Source organism: Varanus komodoensis, unplaced genomic scaffold (genome assembly GCF_004798865.1).
Source record: "Varanus komodoensis strain SLA01 unplaced genomic scaffold, ASM479886v1 scaffold25, whole genome shotgun sequence".
Classification (NCBI taxonomy): domain Eukaryota; kingdom Metazoa; phylum Chordata; class Lepidosauria; order Squamata; family Varanidae; genus Varanus; species Varanus komodoensis.
Window position 1 is genome coordinate 2,696,893 of NW_025335661.1, and position 22,305 is coordinate 2,719,197.

The window sequence follows — 22,305 nt, forward strand, 5'->3', positions numbered from 1 at the left end:
ATTTTTAAAAAACCCTCTTGCAGTCTGCAAATCTGAATGTATAAACATTAGTTAATTTATAATTTTTTGGGGAGACATTGTTTTGGTATCCACTTTAAAGAGTTTTTTTTCCAAGTTACAGCTCCTGGATAGCCAAGCAGCTTTAAAAGGTAGGAGATACCTGGAACTGTATTAATGGGTGGTCCCCAAAGATATATTCCAGTCTTCCACTAACTTGAAGCACATATTCATAGGGATCAACTTCTTCATCTTCTTTTCCATGAATAGTCAAACGTTTTCGAATTGCCATTTCATTTAACTTGATAGGGTTAATATTAGGAGATACCTGAAAACTGAATACATCCTATTAAAAAGAAGAGGTAATAGTTACTACTGTCAAACATTAAAAGTGATTGATTTGCTTGTCAAGTCAAGAAAATTTGATAAACACTTTATTTAAAAAGTTATCATTATACAGGTCAACATAGGTTATCACAAATACATCATACAACAAGAGACATCCACTGGTGATGTCCCACTGTGTATGCAGATTGCTTTCCTATCTTTGGGACTGCCTTATTACTTTAGCATTTTGGATTGCGATATCAAGAGCTATAATGGGCTATAATATTGCTAAGGACAATCCTGTTATTACAAAATAATGTAATAAAGATACAACTCATTTACATATGCTGTTAACCACATTAAGAGAAGCAAAAAGTAATATTGCAGAGAATTACTTCTACTGCTTTCAAATGGCGTAAGAGAGTTTGGAATATACTATGACTAACAGTGTAATTCTGTATCCAATTACCCAGAGCAAATCTAATTGAACTCAATGAATGAAGAACCAAAAGCTAGTGTAGTCACTAGATTTAAAATACCATGTTACTTGGGATATGTAAATCATCATCATCTAACATATTTCAATAAAAATGTTTCAGATCATTCTTGCACCTCAAACCTTACAAGTGTTACTATGCATTTAAATACATATTAAATGTTACAATTTAAAATGTAACTATTCAAGATACTTTTCTTTGCAGTTTGTATAGAAACTCTTCCTAGCAGTTTCTATACTGTTGTGTAGAAATACTTTTGTAAGAGCACATATGGAGCTTTAATTTTTCAAACACTTCAGAAAAATGCAACGATTCAAAAGCAATTATTGACAAATGTAAATCATGGCCTAGCTTTCATTCCATTTTATGATGATTATTATTTTTTGTCTAGAAGCTTGTTTATATAGCAGTCTTCTGGTAACAGGCCAAACCTTGCAAAGGAAAATCATAACTGTGATGAAGAAGTCAGTCAAAATCAATTCAATATTTTCTTAGTTTCAAAATGTAATTGTCTCAAAACAGCTCCTTCCCCTGAAGTTTCTGCCAAACACTGAGGCCCTGAGAGGAAATACCCGATCTTCTCTTCTTTAAAGGCACAAATCAAGTTTTTGCGTCTGAGATACATCTGTTTGCATAAAAGTCCAGAAACATTTTAAAAAGTTTTAAACAAAACATGGATACATGAGGGTCACCCTATGTAATAATGTCATGTTTGGATTCTGTGCTTTGGATTCCTTCAGTGTGTGGAGTAATTTGGATAAAAAACATGTTTCTTTCACCCAGCGTTGTGTGTGTGTGCGTGCGCGTGCGCAGGGGAATCTCAAGCCCAGGAGCCAGATCCAGCCCCCTTGGTGTTCCCCAAATGGCCTCATTGCATTCCCCTGGCCCCTACTGTTTGGTGTTTCCCAGGCTTTTGTGCAAAAAGGAGAGGACAATAAAACAAATATTTGTAGCTATATACATGCCTAGCTGGCTGCCCCTTACTGTATAATGAGTTCTTTGCTTTTCAAAGCGATGATAACAATGTACAAAAAAGAGTGGGGGAGGGAATGCTGTAGCAAGCAATAGCAGCCCTGGGTGGCTGAGCTGCTTACACCTAGCCTGCCCAACACCACTCCAGTCATCTATCAATTTCTGGTCTCTTGGTTGTGGTGCTCTGGACCTCAGCCCTAAGATGCAGCTCTCGCTGCACCACTGGTTCCATACATTCTTATGTAACTTTCTCGTGTATTTTCCCCCAGCCACTGTAGACCTCTATACCACATCACAAACAGCACTTGAGACTGCTCTTGATTCCAGTAAGCACCTTGTTATGCAGCACAGTGTGTGTAAGGGAGCTGGTGTCTGCTCGGACTAGTACTTGAATCTCCTGCTTACCTTTCATCTTTCACTGATAGTATGGCAGATGCTGTGGAAGGGCTGTGGGGAGAGGGCTTCCACAATTGGCTTGGGGGGGGGCTGCATGTGGCCCAGTTTTTGTACCCCTGCATTGAACGTATGTGTGCATAAAAGACAGCACTCATGGACCCAAAGAAGAAATCAAACCACTAGAAAGAAGAAAAGTGTGGAGTAGGTGGATACTGCAATTTGAGAGTTAAAATTATTTGACATAGTTGTGCAAATATTTACTAAGGATGGCCAATAACCTACCTGACAGCTGTCAAAATGAATGGCCACAACTAAATTGCCACCATAAAGTTTATCTTGGAGGTTGTCTTGAATTGATGGTTCTAATTCTGCTGGGTAAGTGTACTTTAACCAGTCCATCCAAGATAGCCCCACAAGTGACTGCATCTTCTCTTCACTAATTCGCCGCATTTTAATCCGGAATTCCTTGACTTCTGGATCTTGTAGGGCATCAAACTCATGGAGACCTGAAAAGGTATGATTAAATAACAGGTATTTTAAAAACAAAAAATATATCTCAAAGTATTGTTACTAATTCCAGGTTTTTAATATTCAATATCCAATGTTTTATCACATACTCCATAAAAGTGAAGTCTACTTAGGAATATATGACGCCTGCAAAACTGGCATTTTCCACCTTCCATGGAACGGTACTTTGCTAAAGAAGTTTAGGAGATGAAATTTTGCAAATCACAGTCCCAGAATTAGGTTGCCTTCCTTGTAATGCTTATCTGTAGAATCCTCCCACCAACAGGCTCCATGCAGGCCCATATGTGTGATACGCAGAGACCACAAGAACTGATGTTGGTTCTAATGGTGGATTTATGTAAGGCCTTCATATTTTGATGTTCATGGAACGAGATATGGCACAAAGTGTGAGTCAAGCACATGATTTTTCTACCCAACTACAACATTTCTCTACCCTGAAAAGTACAAAGAACCTGACTCTTTGCTTTGTTTAAAAGGGAAATTGCCCAGTCATTCTTTTTGAAATAATCAGTTGCAAAAATCTAAAAAAGAACCGCTTGCATCAGTAGAAGCCATTGTTGGTATAGACAAGTGAGTGTTCAGTTTTCTGTTGAAATCTAAACAGAACTTGAAGCTTTTGTGTGAAGACCAACAACTGCCCATTGTTTTGATGAGAAGCAGGGCCTACATAGTGACTATTTTTCATTTAAGTATAAAACTGCAAGGGGATAATGCATATTTAAGAATTAAAAATATATTTTAAATATCTAGCAGGAGCTAACATACAGATCCTGGCATCTTCAAAAAACTGGACTGCTCATGGTAAGATCCATGGAGAATTATGCCTATTACAGAACATGCATTAAGAAAAAATAAACATTAAATAAAATTCCCAAAGATTACTGCACATGTTGTATTGTTGTTGGTTGTTGTAATAAACCATATTATTACTTAAGTTCATTGCTGCAAGCCTTGCAATTCTTATCACTTGCCTAGGATGCTCCCTTGCCAGCCACTATCTCCACGACTGATGACAACTGCAGAGGATTATACTTGGGACTCGTTTTCCATGTTAAAACAAACATTCATGCATCAAAGGATCAAGTAATGCTACAGCTCAGGTGAAACTGGTTGTGAGGACATACGGTGGTTGCAAGCATTATGCCCTGCAAACAGCAGACATCCCATCATCACATGTGTCTGGAATTACAAACCTCTGTAAAGAGGGTAAGTAACAGCAGAGGCTCAGTATGGCCTCGACCCTACATTCCACAGCTGGAGTTGGTGGAGCTTCACCAAGACTTTTTTAATGCTATGTTCTAATGGAAAACAACCTTAAAGAACCTTCTACAGGTTCTGTAGAACCTGGGGGCAGAATATAATTTCCAAAACAAATTTGGAAGAAAAAACAAACTGTAATGACATATTTATGAAAACTTTATTTTAAAAGCCAATCTTTTATCGCTATGTTGAAAAGTAATCAGGGCTCCATATTTTTTACTCATCATACCTAGTGTGACTTTCAGCCTTCCTTTTATCTTGCAGCTACTGAAGGGAGTGAGAACCATGCCTGAAGTTCTCCAGTTATCTCCGCACCTTCTCCCCAGCTCCAAGGTTTGGAAAAAGACTGGAATTATTTTGCAGCCACATTGTCAAAGCCCTGGAATGCTTCAGCAGCACAGGGAAAAATCGAAGCCTTTGTCAGACTTTTGAACTTGGAAACTGGAAGGATAGGGGTGTTTGTTATGTGGTCAAAGTTCCTAGGTAGTCTGGGTATGTAGGCCATACATACTGTACAAGGCCCTACTACATGTTTTCAGTGATCAGTGGAAAGGAGCAGAAATTGTCTCTGACCTTGTGAAAGATTACAGCATAAAATCAGGGGTGAATGGTCCTAGAAACTCCAATTTTTATCTTGTATATCAAAACAAGCCAAAAACTGAACCTCTGGCAGAAAGAGAAGTTTGGCATAGTCCAGGGGTTCAGAACCTCTGGCCTTCAGGCCTATAACCTGTCCCATGGAGGTTCTCAATCTGGCCTTCTTGGATGTGACCCATGGCTTCTTTTGCACACCATCTGCTGTCCCTAGAAGTTAAATCTCTCTTTTCTTGCTCCTATCTCCACTGTTATCTGCAATCTGTGGGATAGGGATAGCCTATGATGGAGACATGCCTCTTGCCATCCCTCATGGACATAAGAAACAGCTCACTCAGGTAGCACTGGGAAAGGCCAACAAAATGGTGATGAACCTGGCTGCTGCTACAATCCTGCTTGCAGAGGAATTGGTGGGGGAAAATGTCATGCCATCTTAATATGTTCCTGCTATAGTCCTTTAATGCAGTGGTTTTCAAACATTGGTCCATGGACCGGTGCCAGTCTGCAGATTTCCTGCTGGTCTGTGGGGGTGGTGGAGCTGCATCCCACTTGCTGTGGACCAGTGCAGGGGCTGGCTGTGCTCCACCACCTCTTCCTCGGCTGGCACTGCATTCATGGGAGGTGCATTGGTGCCACTGGGGGACAGCCTGGGGAGGGGAGAGATGGCTTGGTGGGAGCTGGCTGGGAGCCACGCTGTGACAGTTTTGGTATTTTGCTCTTTTGTTGATATTTTTTGTTTTTTGGTTTCTGGTGGTTTTGGACAATTTTCATTTTTTTGGTTTTGTTTTGGAAACTGATACACATAATACTCTATTATGTGTATGGTACTTTTTGTTTCTGCTTCAGCAGTCCCTGAGGTGGTTTTCCTGTTTTCGCAGGTCTCCAGCTGCTGGAAACCACTGGACTAAGTGAAACACAGCATGGTTTTCTGCAAGCATGATTACTGAGGTTATAGATTTCCTAAAAATATGAAACTACATCAATATTTTGTTGCTTTGTTTTCTTTTGCTTTTTGCTGTTCAAATATATGTGCTTTAAGTGCCATCTCTTCCACACCAAAACCCAAGAACATTGAAATTTACCTTTTCCTATAAGTACACCTATTTTGGAGTCAAACTTTTCCCCCGGGTCACAACTTCTTGTAATAAGTTGAAAGACAGGAAGAAATGGTCTAACATCACAAAGTCTTCGTGTCTCATCCTCCAGTTCTTCACGTACAGCTGTTTGGTTCACACAGGAAAACATATAGGAGTCGCTCTCCAAAAGAAGATGAAATAGAGGATAGCTATGTGCTTGCTTCCATAATAGCTGCAAACAAGTAGAGAGACCGTAACGGTAGAAGATTCTGTTCATAAAACTCACTCACTGGAAAGTTCTCTCAGCTGCATCTGCCCCTACCCCACCATCAAGTATTCCTTACTCCAGCATAAACAAACACATTTAAATAAAATACAGTTGACTCAAACCTCCAGATAGAAGTGGCCAGTCATGCATCTAATTTAAATCAAACGACTTTTAAAACTAAAGAACACTGGATTTAAAGGAAAGCTAGTTCTCTCTTCTATACAGTGATCTAGTAAACTTGTTAGAAATAAAAGGTATACTTGTCTGTGTTCTTATTTTTGTTCGACTAGAAATTTCTAAAAGAGGTCTTCTTTCTGCGCTTTCCCTTTAATTGCTAATCCATAAAACACAGAGTTTACTTTATTGTTCTCTGCTATGGTCTATGCAATCAAGAGAATCTAAGTTATGCACATACTTCCATGCATACATCAATGAGATGATATTCCCAAGAGACAAAAAAAATCGCAGGCATTTGCCCTGTAGAAAGGCCCATAGGTCATGCTTCCAATATGAAATGTAATTATATAGTCCCAAACATTATTCAAAATAGTGAAGTTGCATGAGAAGCAAAAAGCATTTCCAGGAATGTAAAGAGACACTTTAATAGCATGCCTTTTTTACCTGCTTGATATAACAGATAGTGGCATCTCGAGGGACATCTAGGCTGATGTAAATTCCTGTGGGAAGAAGGCAGTCCAGAGAGATTGAGCCATCTGCTGCAATCTGTGAATCTCCTGCCCAGATGTCCAGGGCATCTGCCATGGCAGGAGGCATCATAGATTTTAAGTATCATAACCATGTGGTCCTGGGAAAAAGAAGAAGGGAATGAATGTACTTGGAATCTGCCATATCTGTTTTGGAAGGTAAAACAGAATTCTAGCAAGTCTTGCCTTACTGGGAAGGAGCTGTGCACTGATGCCCCCAGGCAATTTGCTCCCAGTGGGCTCCTCCTGTCAAGAACAAATAAAGACTTAAAGGAAACGACTGCAATGCAAGAACAGACTGGAATATTTTGTCATTGTATTTAAAAGTTCCACTCTTGGCGGTAGTTTGAAATCTTAGAGGTTGAAAACACATATGTATAATGTATTTATGAGCCATTTTAGAGTTGTGATTAGAAATCTTGACAATGCAGAAACTGTCAGGCTGTAGAATTAAAAGCAAATGAAAACTACAGTGTATTTTGTTCAAAGGAACAGACATTAAAAGAAATGTAGCCATAAAACTACAAGATGCTGATTAAAAATGTATTAATCTAAAAAAGTACAAACATGCAATCATGAAAAGTAGAAAGAGCAAAATAGGCCATATGTCAGTGTTGACCTATTTTCACAACAGAACTAATAGATTAAATAACAGTTGTCCTGCATCATAACTTCTAGTTACTGAGTCAAAACCTGCATAAACAAACATATAAATACATTTGCTTTGTAATGATGTCTCATTCCATAGTATACTTAAAAATCCAGGTTAGACTTTAGAATCAAGCTATGCAAATCCATGCTTATCAACGAATAACTTGAGCATTGCCTTGCAACAGTGACCCACACTATGCTAACTTCCCAATTGAATACTGTAAAGTGCTCTATGTGGGGCTGCCCTTGAAGACAGTCTGGATATTTCAGTTGGTTCAGAATAGAGCTGCCAGGATATTAATGGGAACTGGCAGTTATTCACATATAACGCCAGTCCTCTATCACTTACACAGGCTACCAATTGAAGTTCGGGCCCAATTTAAGGTGCTAGTGATGACCTATAAAGCTCTAAACGGCTTGGGTCCTGGATACCTGAAGGAGCGCCTTCTTCCCTATGTGCCCTCCTGCCCCTTGAGATCTGAGGCAGAGGTCTTCCTTTGGGAGCCCTCCTTGAAAGAGATTAGGAGGGTGGCTACCTGGAGGAGGGCCTTCTCTGTGGTGGTGCCCCGACTGTGGAACATGCTCCCCAGAGAGGTTCACCAGGTGCCAAAGTTTCTTTCCTTTTGGTGCCAGGCAAAAACTTTTTTTATTCTCCCAATATTTTAATTGCTAATTTATCTTAATCTCTGATTTTACATCTAATATTGGATACTGTGCTACTTTTACTTTTTATCTTATTTTATTGTTGTTAGTGTGAACTGTCCCGAGATGTCTGTGATGGGTCAGTATACAAAAGTTTTAAATAATTAACTAAATAAATAACTTATGGATGAAATACGATCAATAACATCAAGTTGTATTTACTAGACCATATTTACAAGCCCAGATAGCTATTATTATAATAACAATTATTATTCCCTGATAATTAATCACTACTGGTTGCAGGACTGAGTTTTTTACCTGGATATGGAGTATTATCATTTGATTAGTTGGAGAGAAGTGTCATATTTATTACCAGTATGCATTTTGTATGGTATTCAGCTGCTCTGTTTGTTCAGATACTTACTATGTCCATATTGCAGTCTTATGAATGAGCTGCAAAAATTACTAAACTGATTTCTTTCTCTTTTCTTTCTTGCACTGGCTTGCTGTAAACTGGCAGAAAGGAGACAGAGAGCTGCATTTCTAAGCTGCTGACTTCCTCCTCTAGGCACAGAAGATGGAGTGCTCCATCCCTCCTCTGCCAGCGTATTCACTTGCCTGCAAGAAATTTCGGGCCTCTTATGACTAATAGGTTAATGCTTAAAGACAACTCTGCTACACAGATTCTAACGCTGGTATTTTTACATGGGTTCTTTGGTACTTTTTGTATGGTCTTCCTTTTGGAAGGAAAGATGTTATAGAAATATTAAATATTGTCCACTAGAAAATCATACTTGGAAGTCAAGGCTTCATAATTTGGCATGTAGCTATTATATTTCTGATCTGAATACTATCTTTACCCTGGATAAAGGACAGTTAATGGACTCTAGAAAAGACCTGCAATTAATTAAAATCTTGAAATTTTCTCAGTGGTTTCCTTTTTTGAAAACAGAACATTATAGAGCTAGTATCTGTCCAAACTGAGAGTATCCTCTTTAAGAAATGCCTTTATTGAGTTGCAATTTCAAGTTTTGCCAACTGCAGTTTTGGGATGGACCATATAACAAGGTTCCTCTTGAATGCAGATTTTGCATTTGTGGTTTATATCAAGTTGAAAACATTGTTCATTACATGCTAATCTGTCTTCCATGTAATGAAACCTGAGAGTGATTCTTGAATCCCTTGCTATCATATGGATACAGGAATGCCTTGGCAGAAACAGTTCTTGTTCCTTAAGTGACACATAAAGTTGCTTTGTGTGCTTTGACAGCAAAAAAGATCAGGAAGAAAGAATGAGACAAAATTGCTATAAACTGCATTGGATATTCAGAGTTAAATTAAAGATGAATTTCTGTTCATAGTATATTTATTTATATTTATAATACTGAAATTATTTATTTTGTTGTTTATGAACATCCATTTGATGTATTTGTCATGTCCTTTGCATAGTACAATAAACTTTTTGTATTGAAATGAATTATCTGCTGTTTATTAACATCTTCTGAGAGAACGAATATCCTACTTTTCAGTATCACTGCCAACTTGCAAAGACAGAAATGCTATATGTGGATTAGGAGAAAACCTGACCTGTTGACTTCTCTGTTTTGAGGTTTCCCAAATATTCATTTTTTCCTCATATGTATGTATTTTGTCCAGAAGTGGAGGTAAAGTAGTCAATTTTATTTTTTGCTAAGAGGCTGAGCATAATATTGGTGTATTATAGGCAATTTTCTCTCACATTTGTTAAAATTTATAGATAAGGGGGGAAAAGCAAGAGATATCAGCTAATGATAAGGCACGTGGAGGTTGTGATCCACAGAACTAATTTGAAAACATGCCCATGGATTTGGGTGCACAGCAAAGACTTTGACTTTCACCTCCCCTTTGAACAGCAAATCCTCTGACACATCACAAGCTGATTTACAAAAATATTCCCCATTTCAAAGTGTGGGTGGTTAGAGCCACTATTATTTAAGAAACTCATGTGCAAAGCCCTATTGGGCATAGATCTACATGGTTCTTAGGAACCCAGTCAAAATATATGAATGTAAGTAAAAGTCAAAGAAGCAGCTTAGAGACAAGAGGATATCCTAGCAGCTTTCAAAGAACTAAACCAGCTTTTTGGGTGTGGGACCAAGAAGCAATAGACTGGTATTTCAGGATAGTGGCAGAAGAATGAAAGCAAAAAAGGAAACAAAGCAAGAATGATTTGCTAATCTCATTTAATGATATTTTAAGTCCTAGTTTACAACTACAGTTGAAGAAAGGGGAGCAGCCTCACAATGCTAGAGCAGCCGTAACTATACACAGCAAGTCATTTATGTGAACAGCTCCCCACATAGCCACAGAAGTTTTCAGTGTATTAATGCATGTTACAACAATGACCAGTCAAAGCTGCCACAATGAACTACATGCCATGTGAGTCAGCTTTCATGTAGTGGCATTTTTCTAGTGGCTCTCATCACCAAACGGCACGTGTGAATCTGACATACTGCTATAAACACTCCCTTTTCCTACCAGGTGGCATCTGATGCCTGCTCAGCTCTGCAATATTGTGACTTGAGAGTGGTTTCTAAGGTTAAACATTTTTCAAATGCCAGCAACACAGAGCTGACTCCCCATTAGCCCAAAATGATATCCCTGGAAATTAGTGGGATCATTGCGGGTGAATGGCACAGTCTCCAAAGAGAAACAGAATCTTGTAAAAATGCATACTCCTTTTTGTGGGTACTACTTTCTACACATCTGATATATTCCTTAATCATGCAACCAACAGTGCAGTGAGCTGCCAGAAGGGAGTGTGGCTCTAATGAAGATCAATTTGTAAGTGCTTAAATCAATCAACATTTGGAGAACATTGCAAATAGTAAAGATGCAAATATATCTATACAGCATAAAGTGAGCTAACATTTCATTCATACATGAAACTGAATAGCTCCTTCCAGAAATGCCATCCAATTGTTATTCTAGTTCCTGCCAGTTGCTGACAACATAAAGGTCAAGGAAGTGCAAATTATTACAGAAAATGGCACTTGTCACAGCCATGAGACTGCTATGAGAATGAATCACAGCCCAAACTGCAAAATGCAAGGCGACATTGGTGTGTGACTAACCCAACACTCTCATATCCAGCAACAGAAACATTACCAAGAAACCATCTCTGGCAAGCAGATACATAAGTGGAATTTTAAGCAACAGCCAACAAAAGAGGAAAAATGTCTGCTTGCAAGTATTTATACTTAATGAGCTGGTTTGGATGGCATGATAAACCATTACCATGTTTTTAATCAGCATTTAAAAAAAACAGCAAGTCATTTTGAAAGAAGTAGTATTATTTCTGAGGCAGGGAGGAAGAAAATACATTGTATTTGACATTATGGCTACAATCCTATAATGATGATTGTGAGCTCCCAAAGGTGGGAGTTTACACTTTGTTTCTGTTGCACCTTGCAAGCTGTAATCTTCACCTCATCATCTCACACTCTGCATTTTCACTAGATGGGCTCTTTTGCCCCTCAAACACTGCCTAGGGCCCACAAAGCTGCTCCATACAAAATAGAAAGCCAATATCTCTTGACAGACAACTTGGTTGTAATTCAGAGTGAGCAACTTTGGATGTTACTCCATCTTTCCAAGATAAAATAAATGCCAACAAACCTGGATTACACATTCGTTGTTGTTCCATGAGTCTGCTTGTTCCTCCTCCTCTGCCACAGCCACACAGATCAAAAGCACCCACAACCATTTTCAACTAACCACAGTTTGTCATAACATCCAAACAGGAATGGTGGTTAATCTATAGTTTATCAGAAAAATACAGGATCATAAACCATGGGATGAAATTGCTTGTTCATGCAAACCATGATGGAAACTAATATCAATTTCTCTTGGTTAGGATGGCATGGCAAACTGGTTAGTTGAAAAATGAAGCAAATTCTTCCACTCTCCTCCTGGCCTCACTGGGATAGGAACAGGAAAGGGATGTATGTGCATGCATGAAGTTGAGGCTCAATTCACATAGTATTAAACTCCAGTTTAAATGCAATAACCCAATTCAGCCACTGAATAAAAGCAGTCCTGCAAAGTCAACTTAAACAGGCATATAATTTGGCTTTCAGTTTAATAAGATGCTATACCTGATAATGTAAATATGCCAGTAAGATTCACCTCACATTTTAATTCTAAAACTTTTCTTCTGAATAACTCTTTTCTGAAATCATCCAGTAACAGTCATATATAATAAACAGATTTTGCACAAAGTTCATATTTATGTAGATGGCTAATTTTGGAAAAGGACTGACATATACAGAACGCTAACTGAATCATGCCATTACAAGATAGGCAATTGGATCTGCTAATCTTTTATTCTTTTCAGTTGCGCTGCACATATATAGGTAGCTGACACCTCCTGAATTCAGAGAAACTCCGAAGTAACAATGTGACTAGGCTTTTAGTCCGGCATGGTCCATCAAAGCCGATTTACCGGAAGTCATTAGGAGTTTTGTACTGGAACAAACCTATACTGTCTTTCTTTGAAGGAATGTATAAATAATTAAATACAAAATGGCTCAACACTGAGTGGAAGCTCCTGCCTTTGTTCTCTCTGCTCTTATTAAGTTGTCCTTAGTTTGCTATCTAATTATCCTATTAGGAGTATTCATTGTATGTTCTTTACTAAGCACAACTCATATTGCTCCAATATAACAGAAAGTGGTTGGGGAAATGCTGTGATGCCTTAAGAAAGAACTGCTTGGATAGACCAGCTACAGTTTAGCAGGTCAGTAAAGAATCAGTTGTTCTTAGGTTCAAGTTGCCAGTTTATCAATGCTCACAGAGCAGCTTGCAATCACAAGACAAGGTTATGAATTAGCCTACTTCCAGTCTGTGTTAGTTCACAAATCTATTTCATGTCCTTTCCACATTAATGTGCAAATATATTTCAAATCCACACAGACATTTGGATCTAAATGCATATTTTATAGATCAGAATATATTAATTCAAAGACCACATGCTGGATTGTGAATATGGTTGGTATTAGTCTTGTCCACTGGCAGTTATTGCAATTATGGCTACCATAATTCAGTTCAAGGATTTGGCCACTGGCTGTATTTTCATGTCAGCTAAACCATGGTTTAGTGTTGTACGTATGAGCAGGAGTGAGCTGTACAGACCCTCAGGCTTGTGCTTTCTTCTTGTATGGCCAAAAGGAAAGTTTAGAGGTAAGATTTCCTTTAACTGCAGTTACTTCTACTTAGCAACAGTTTGACATGTAGGATCTCATGACTTAGTTTTCCCATCATGTGCTTAATGACTGAATTTTCCAAGGCCATAGTTCTATCACACCTTGGTGGAAGAGGATATTTGCTCAAATGTTGCTTCTAAAGGATCATTTCCCTCTTTTTGCAGGAGGATGTCCTCCTTTCCTGAAACATTTTGTCCAGCTGGCATATACTCATACATATGCAATAGCTGGACAGCCCCGACACTCCTAATGGCTTTCTAACTCCATTTGTTGTTGCTTGTGTTATTGCTGAGTTTATTTACCTGGAAAATGTACTAACCTTCTTGCCTTGTTGTTAAACTCCCATGCCTGCTTAATTCACTTGTGTGCTAACACTTTGGAACTGTGGCTGACATAGTTCACCACACAGGCTCCTTGTATCTGGTGAGCTGGCCTGCCCCATCGGTCTTCCTCCTTATATAGCTTTAGCCCAGAAATGGTGTGGCTTGACTACTGGACTGCACTAGCTCTTAGTGAGTGTAAAACTAGGCCAGCTGAGCCCCAGGAATGGAGAGGCTCTATTTGTGAGAAGGGCAAATAGTGAAGGGAATTTTAGAGAAGACAGTGGGTCAGTGACTAGGGAAAGGATGTCGTTTGCATTCCCCTTGGAAGGAGAGAGATTGACAGTATGCACTTTTCTCTAATCTCTTTTGTTTTGTTTTGTTTTGTTTTAAATGAAAGGAAATGCTGAACTCTCAAATTGAGATGACTCCATCTCTGAAGTTTACAGGCTGCCATGTAAGAACTAAAATGGCTACCATTGACAAGCATCCAAAAGCTTCACTAGCTGGAATATGTGCCAGTTAGGTTGCTAAACGGTGTACAGCATCATGATCCTATCACCCCAATACTGGTTGTCAGTTTTTTTCTGGGCTCAGTTCAAGGTGCTACTTTGAACCTTTAAATCTCTAATAGTACTACACAGCATTAACAGCCTAACAGTAGGGCATGATTAGTTAATTTAATCCTCTTTTTTATCATCTGAAGGAAGACAGACAGGGCAGGCATCCATTTGCACATCTTGCCCACATTAAGCATATTCAAAATAAAGATAGTAAACCTCTCGCCACTTTGGTTTAGTTTATTGAGGAGGTCAGTCTGGGATTTTTGGCTTAATAAACAACAATAATGCACAAATCAAAATGCTCAAGGTTCCTGATAATAAAATCATTAAATCAATTCTTCCTGCAAGGCAGATCTTCAGCTCTGTAGCAGACCTTTACTTATTGAAGGTGCCAGGACTGGTTCCTGCTAGTGCCTGTTAAAAATGATCAGGTAGCAAGACAGGCTTTTTATCCACTCAAGACCTTGGAGAACCACAATCAGCAATAGAGATGGGGACTTTTAGGACCATGACCTGATCTCCCTCTCAAAGTCCCTTAGTTCTGGCATACAGGTCTTGCTACTGCTGCTTTATCTGGGCCTGCTTCACCTGTGGCTACATTCATATTCTCCTGCACTTATTCCCACACACTGCCAGCTTTTGATGGTCCACTTTCTCCCCATCCAACTGAGAACTCCAGCATTTCTATGTTGTGTTGTTAAGGTCTTGCTGAATTTAATGCTATCCCATTGTGGCAAGACCTGTGGAAGCAACCACATATGCATATATTATAAAACACATTCTTGATCAATGCAACAACCGTGACTGGCTACTTAATACCTCAACACCCTAAAGTACTTTTGTTGTATTTCTTTAATAGATGGGAGTGATGAAACTTAGATTGTATAATAAATCTGCTCACCCTCTCAAGTTGTTTAAAACATTTGGTTGGGAAAACCACAAAGCCACCTTATCTTCAAGCGGTAACTTAATATCTATTCCATTCCATTTATACTAGCAATACAAAAACACTCAAGTGGGTTTAGGATTAAATAAGTTTACTGAAGACTGGCATCAGTTATATTTTGGAGTAAAAAAATAGAGGAGGTACAAGCCCCTTTCTTCTCTTTGTGAATACAGCACTGTAGATTTTACTATAATCTCTCTCTTGTATTTCCAACTTGTTTTTAAAAAATCACACATTCACAGTCTTTCTATAAACAAACACTAAAGAAGAGTAGGAACACCAATATGGTAAGTCAGTACTTTTTACTGAAATATTTTTATTCATACTGAATTTCTAAACATTATACAGCTGCTTAGAACAATGACTTGGTACAACATTTGTGGTCAGATCTTGAATTCTATCAGGCAACTTGATCCTCTATATATTTACTCAGAAGTTATTTCCCCCTGAATGCAATGGGATTTACTCTCAAGTAAATGTGCACAGAGGACTGCAACCTTAATTCGATCACTGAATTGTGTAAGATTAACAAAACTGCTAGAGTGAGAAAATATTTACATTTCTGAGCAATGAAAGGCAGCCATTCACAGGTCCTTATATGTCATTCTATGGTTCAAAATCCCTTTCCTGGCTAGCAGCACAGCTAGCTGGCAAGAAACCACTGTTTGGATGTCTGCGGCTGCTCTCTTTGACTTTCTTTCTTTACTTGAAGCTTCTGTGATATATGAGTATTGGCTTGGGAACAAAACACAGTAGAAACTGCACCACAAGTAGCCTTTTCCCCCAAGACTTTTAACATTTGGAGGGGATAATTCATAGTGAAGGACATATTTATTTTAGAGAAGAACTGAGGAAGTACAATATTTGGAGATGTCTTAACAACAAATAGTAGTTTTGATTTCATTCGGAAACTAGGTGTCACACTAACCAGTACTAAAGGACCTGTGTATGTTATTTCTTGTGGCTTTCTAGTCATTTGAAAGGTAAGGTTTACCTTTGACCACTTTCATGGGATGCATTAAATAGATGAAGATGCAGGGGCTTCGGTCCAAATTCTAGGGGGCAAATCTGGCCCTTCCGTAATCTTGGTTGGCCTTCAAGGGCTCTGCAGAAGGCCAACCGAGATTACTGCTTATGTAGTAATGCTAGCATCTTGGAAATTTCAGGCTCTACCCACTTTTCCTTTGGTCTCAGCCAGCACTAGAACACAGCCCTTGAAAGTTTCTCTGAAATAGCTTCAGCCCTTGGGCTGGAAGAGGTTCTGTGCCCCTGAAAAGGCTATTACCTTCCATAACAAAGTTTAAACTCATGCACAGCTGTACAGAAGTTGGCAGAAAGTGGTCTGCAGGTTTTGCACCTCTACACTAAATTGGCATATAAATGCTATGTATTGCTATTACCAGCAAAACAGGCTGATGATTCTTAGCAAGTATATTCTGTTTCTACTGAACAATAAACAGCAATTTGACACCTCTCACCCACTTCTGCAATTTTACAACTGTAAAAATCATAGATAGCAACAACAACATTGGAATTTCCTTACTCCTTTATCCATCTAGTATTAGGGAAACCTGGACTTCAACATTTTCTCTCAACTGCCCAATCCTATATGCAAAATTTGGTATCCCTTTCACACATATAAACTAATTTTTAAAAAACTAAATATAACAGGCAGTAGGGTTTTCCACAAAATTATGTAAGAAACATTTTTCAAATTTAGATTCCCTGCACCTCCCAAATGGCATTATACTAGTCAGTGCTGGATTAGAATTGGGGAGACCCAAGTTCAAACCCCAATTCAGCAATGTACTTCCCTAGATAACAAAGACACAGGCTCTTTCAGCCTAATCTACCTCACAGGGTCATTAGAGGGATAGATAGTGAAGGGGAGAACCACGTACACTGATTCAAGTGCCTTGGAAGAAAAACAGGATATAAAAGTAATAAATAAGTTAAACATTCACCAAATCTACCAAATGTTGTTAGCTGACAAAATATTAAAAATGCCAGTGTACTGATGACAGCTTATTTTTTCTAATGTATTTCTGATATTTTTGTTACCAAGGGCAAGATCAGTGTGCCCACTACTGCAGATGCACTGGGGAAAAACTAAGAACATAGAGTGGGGAGCAAGGTTTCTCCTTTGCCCTTTCAAAACAACAGAAAATAATGATCTATTTGGCAAAAGATCCTTATTCTGCAATGTACATCCAACAAAGCATAATCAGCAAAGAGTCTCTTGAGCATGCACAGAGTGGTTTGTTGAACACACATTAGAAACTACTTCCAGGAACCCTCCTTTTGAGTACCCATGGGCCACACTCCTCTGTACACCACCCTTCTGGTTGGCTAGCCCTTCTCTCCTAATACTGTGTCATGGGGTCAAGGATCAGACCAAGCTTGTCTGGCTGTTCCATGCCCCCTCCCAACATTTGCAGACTGTGGCTATTCTCAGGGTCTGCCTGAATACCTAGAGAGGGTGACTTTGAGATAAACCTTCCCACCAATCCCATCTCTCACCGTAGAAATCTGGAGGCCCCATTCCCCAGGGTCCTTCCTCCTCCCCCTCTGAAGAGTCCAAGTCTCTTTGGCCTTGAAGTACATGCCAAGAACAACTGTCTCTTTCATTCTGAACACCTAGCAAGGTTCTCCCACTGGCAACCTGCAGACATCTCCACATAGCAGCACAGCTAGTCACTATTGACCAAAGCCACTGCATTGTGGTCAATGATCTTTCTGTATGGAAATGATGGGAACTGCAGCCCATCTGGAGGGTGATGAGTGACTCAGATACTTCTTCTAAAGTACAGCCTTCCAGGGTTGTTGACTCAAGAGTCTCAACCAGAACTGGAAGAAGAGGCAAGATTGGAATGCTTAGCTGAAATGCCAAGACCAGAGGTAAGCCAAGAGGCTGGTGAGCACCAGAGCACATCCAGTTCTGTGTGAAACTGTTGAGTAGGTGGAATTCATCAGGCTGGCCTTAACCTTATTAGTCTGAGTATGTAGCATCAGCTCAATCATGCAGCAGTTTCAGATGTTCCTAAAAACTGGCCCATAAGCAGCCTGAACCACCCAGAAGCTGGAGCCAAGATCTTTCACTTAGGAAGGGAGGAGGGGTATTCTGTTTCGAATCAACATCTAAAGTTGATTTCTTTTTCCTCAAAGTCTTAAAATTTAACAGAAATGTTATATGCATCTCATTACATACCAAATGTATGGTAGGAGAGCAAGAATGCTGGATGGCCCTGCCATGGACCTCTCTGAGCCTATCTCCAGTATGTTTGGGTGAAAGCAAATAATGAGGTCTGTAAATATATAACTATGGTGTACAAAGACTGTTCCACATGACTAGGATTCTTGATAATGGTGAGTAGTCTACAGGCGAAAGCTGTATGTGCTAAGCACATCATTCACATTTTCATCCCACCATGTTAAAGGGTGAAAGTATTAATAGCCTGAAAAATCCTATTCTTCTCCACACATTTGTTCTTTGTATTGAGGAAACACAAAGTATATGACTAAAAGCCCAACACTTGCCAACACAGTATACATAAACAACTTGCCTATACAGTATTGGCAGCTGCCTAGATTTTTTTTTCTCTAAGCCATAAATGTAATATAAAAGTAATCCTATAGAATTGCATGTTTAAAAAGAGAAGAGAGCTCACATTTTTGCTTTTCATAGGAAAGCTCTTTTGATTTCATTCTGGTCTCATAAGCTTATTCGTGCAAATCATATTTTCTCCAGGCTTTAAGTCTTGTGTAGATGATTCAACTGGCCTTAAAAGAGAGAGAAAGAGAGGTGTGGATAAAATGGCACAATTTAGCAGAATTGAATTAAATAAACATGAATTAATTGTAGAATATTTGAATATACCTCCAATTAGCCATTAATTGGCCACAAAGACTACAATGTATTACTTCACACTTGAACAATGGAGTCAAATCCACATAATCTAGAAAATAACAGATTTGTTTCCACAATACTCCCAAAAGGTGTGTCTCATTATTTTGATGCTAGTACACAAAATGTGACAAATCACAGGGAATGGCAACTAACAGTTGTTGAGCTCACTTGGCTTAAGTGGGTGCAGTTAATACCCATTTGCTGAATTTCTTGAAACACCACAGGGGAAGGAAGGAAAAAATACAAACATTCACATGCAAGTGAGGAGGAAGAGTTCTGCTTCACCACTCCTTAGTTGTGCTTCTTTGTTGGTCTTCAAATGTGTTTTCTCTTAAGAGTAAGCCAGAAAACCTAACAGTTGTACTAGTAGGATGTACTACAGAAAAGGAGAAAAACAGCTGAAAAGGCAAGTTGTCCCCACTTCTTTGCCAAAACAACCCACTCCTAAAGCTAACCACCAACTAAAGACAGACCGTTTCCCCATAAAAAAATAAACACATACAGAGGAAAACTAAATTATATCAAGAACATAACAGATAAGTATCCAATATGACACAATACCTAACTTAACACTGTTCTAGCTGTATCATCCAGCACTATATAGCATTTGTTTGTGTGAAGCTTCCCCGGGAAATCTGCCAACTAGCAAACAGTGCTGATGTTGTGCTAGTGGTCTCTTATGCTGGTGCAATGCAATCTATGTTAGTGGTAGTATTGCATTATAATCTGCTCAGGGTTATACAGTCAGCATTTTAATTATTAACTCTCCACACAGCTTTCTCCTCTACACAAGCAGTTTCAACTTTGTTACTGTCATTTTTGGCATACAATGAGGTAGGCATGGAATAGCAAAGAATTCAAGCAGTAACCAAAATCTCTTCCCTAGCTGGAAGAGGAAAGGTAGGCTAAAAGAGATAACGTGTATACACTGATACATATACAGTACAAGTATTACCATAACAGCATCATCACAAATGCCCACATGTTAGCATTCTGTCATCACATTTATCATAAGGCTGACCATATGGTAAAACCACCAAACACTCTTATTTCCCCACATGCAACCCTTGATGACAAGTGTGAAGGGAAAGGAGGGTAGGCAGTTACCCAATTCCAATTCCCAGCAGTGGTCAAGTAAGTTATTGGTTAGGCTGCCACCATGTTAACATGAGCTAAGGGACAATCGTACTTTTCAGGTTATAGTTGAGACACACAAATACGGGTTACACTGACGATTGGTCATGTAAAATTGGCCCCCTCCCAGGTCGTTTCTTATTTATCTTCTCATGATTTCAGCCATCCTTTTCAATCAGGACTTCAGGCTTTTTATTCAATGGAGATGGTACTATTCAATGATGTTCTTGTGGCCAAGGTGTGGTGCCATGCACTGATGCTCATGCTGCTTGGTCTTTCAGTAGCATTCGATACTTTGGACCACAAGATACTTTTGGTCTGATGGGCATCCATGGGCACTGTTGGCCTAATAGTGTTTCAGAACCTTTTCTTCTTATGGTTAAGATACCTCAAGAATCTGTCCTTCAACCTAATCTTTTTTCTCATTACATCTTTCCCATGGGTTATCTTATTTCTGATTTTGGTTTTCAGTATCACATTTCTGCTGATGATGCTCAGGCTTACCAGCCCTTTGATCAGCTTGCACAGGGGGAGCAGACACCAGTGAGAAGTTACTTACTATAGTATGGATGTTACTAACCACCTCAGTTGGAATATGGATAAAACCAAAACCTTGATTTTCTGTACTGAACACCCCACTTCCTTTCCCTTCCTGCCTCCTCTTTATCTTTAAGGTATTTCCAGCTGCTCCTGGTCCCTGTTGCTAGCGTCCTGGAGAATGATCACATTTCAATGTGCTCCCTGATTGAGAGCACAAGGAGAATTTGTAGTTTCCTTTTAAAAAATATTCAGTACATTAGACTCACAACATCTGCCCCAGGTGATGGCAGAGATTCTGGTTTAAGCTGTGATTACATCACACCTGGACTAAAGTAAGTGTCCCCTAGCAGTACTTCCTCTTCTCCTTCTTTGATTCTGGTTCAGAATAATGCTGTTGGGACTGTTCTTGACCTTCTTCTATATGCTTGTATCACAGAGACTTATACTGGCTGAAGTCCAGAGTCTGTTACAAGATTACTGTCCTGGTCTTTAACACCTTAAGGCTAAATTATCAAGCCATACTTTTCCTTTCTTTTGTCCTGTTATGCTCTGGGTTGGACCACAAGATCCATGGGTCAGGCTCTAATTCCTTCTACTCACAGATTGTGGAGGCCCGTTACCACTTCCCTCAATTGTGGAACTACATCCACCTACCACCACAGTGAACCAAGAGTTTAAAATGGGTTGGAAAGCTTTTCTGTTTCATTAGGGAAACTGGTTATTTGAGGTAAATGCTCATGGCTTGTGAGTTTATATGAGTTTTATGTAAGATTTAGTCTTATCTTGTATATTATTTAAGCTTTTTATTTATGAAATTATCTTGATCATTAAGGTTATATAATTATTGTAGATATATAGTATTTTCAATAGTTTTATTGTATTTGCAGCACTTTGGAATAAAGTGCTATACCTGTGAAATGCATTTACAAAAAGGAAGGGTTGAAGGCATTAAAAGGTGTAGAAATATCAAGAGAAAGAAGAGAAACCTCTTTGAACAATGGAAAAACCATTTGGAAAAGTGTTGTAGGAAAACAACAGCAAAGCAATACCTAGCTTACCCTATACTTCACCCAGCTAAGGGTCTTCTAGTAGAACAGGGCCCTGTTTAGGATACAAAAGCCCATATGTGTGAAAGTCAGTTTGCATAGGCAGAGGAAGACGTAGAGCAAGAACAGATAGTAAAAATAGCCCTTCTTGCTTTATACTCTCCAGGTTCTTCGTGAATGTAAGGTGAGCCTTCATAGCCAAGGAATCATTCAACCAAACCATGATTAACTATCAGGAGGGGAGGGGGGAGTGAAAAGTTCTCACCACATCCAGTTGACATCATTCTAGTTGACTTGCCTATTCACACTTTAGTAAGAAAGCAAAACCAGAAAAAAACGTTTTGGGTGCTTTGGGACAGACTGTGGCACTGCATTTCCATAAAATTTTTAAGCAGAGTGCCGCAAGCGGAGGGGATAGCAACCCAATACACAAGAACCAGTGCATGGTATTACTGCAGTTTAGTTATTCCAGTCCCCTCAACCGCAACAGAAACAACAACAACAATGGAAACAATAAATAGTAGGCATCCTACAGTGCAATTCTAAGCATGTTTATTCAGAAGTCTTAATGAGTTCACTGGAGCTGATTTCCAGGTCTCTGGGCTTAAGACTGCATCTCTAAAGTCTTTTTGTTTCCTAGGACTGCTACCCAGGCACTGTGCAATATCTAACAGGTGCTAAGATTGCATTTGTA

General features: G+C 39.1%; 1 protein-coding gene across 5 annotated transcripts in view; it reads right to left on the minus strand.

Moving 5' to 3' along the window:
- The window catches only part of PIK3CB (phosphatidylinositol-4,5-bisphosphate 3-kinase catalytic subunit beta), an 80,674-nt gene that overhangs the window by 39,347 nt on the left and 19,022 nt on the right, over nucleotides 1–22,305 (minus strand). For 4 of the 5 annotated variants that reach the window (XM_044433060.1, XM_044433062.1, XM_044433059.1 and 1 more), the window contains exons 2-6: nucleotides 18,653–18,764; nucleotides 6,537–6,720; nucleotides 5,654–5,879; nucleotides 2,472–2,695; nucleotides 161–343 (exon numbers count right to left, since the gene is read on the minus strand). In XM_044433060.1, the coding sequence (XP_044288995.1) occupies nucleotides 161–343; nucleotides 2,472–2,695; nucleotides 5,654–5,879; nucleotides 6,537–6,692 (789 nt within the window). In that variant the 5' untranslated portion in view covers nucleotides 6,693–6,720; nucleotides 18,653–18,764. Of the gene's footprint in view, nucleotides 1–160; nucleotides 344–2,198; nucleotides 2,337–2,471; nucleotides 2,696–5,653; nucleotides 5,880–6,536; nucleotides 6,721–18,652; nucleotides 18,765–22,305 lie in introns of those variants that run through there. The other variant, XM_044433063.1, reaches the window with a different exon arrangement.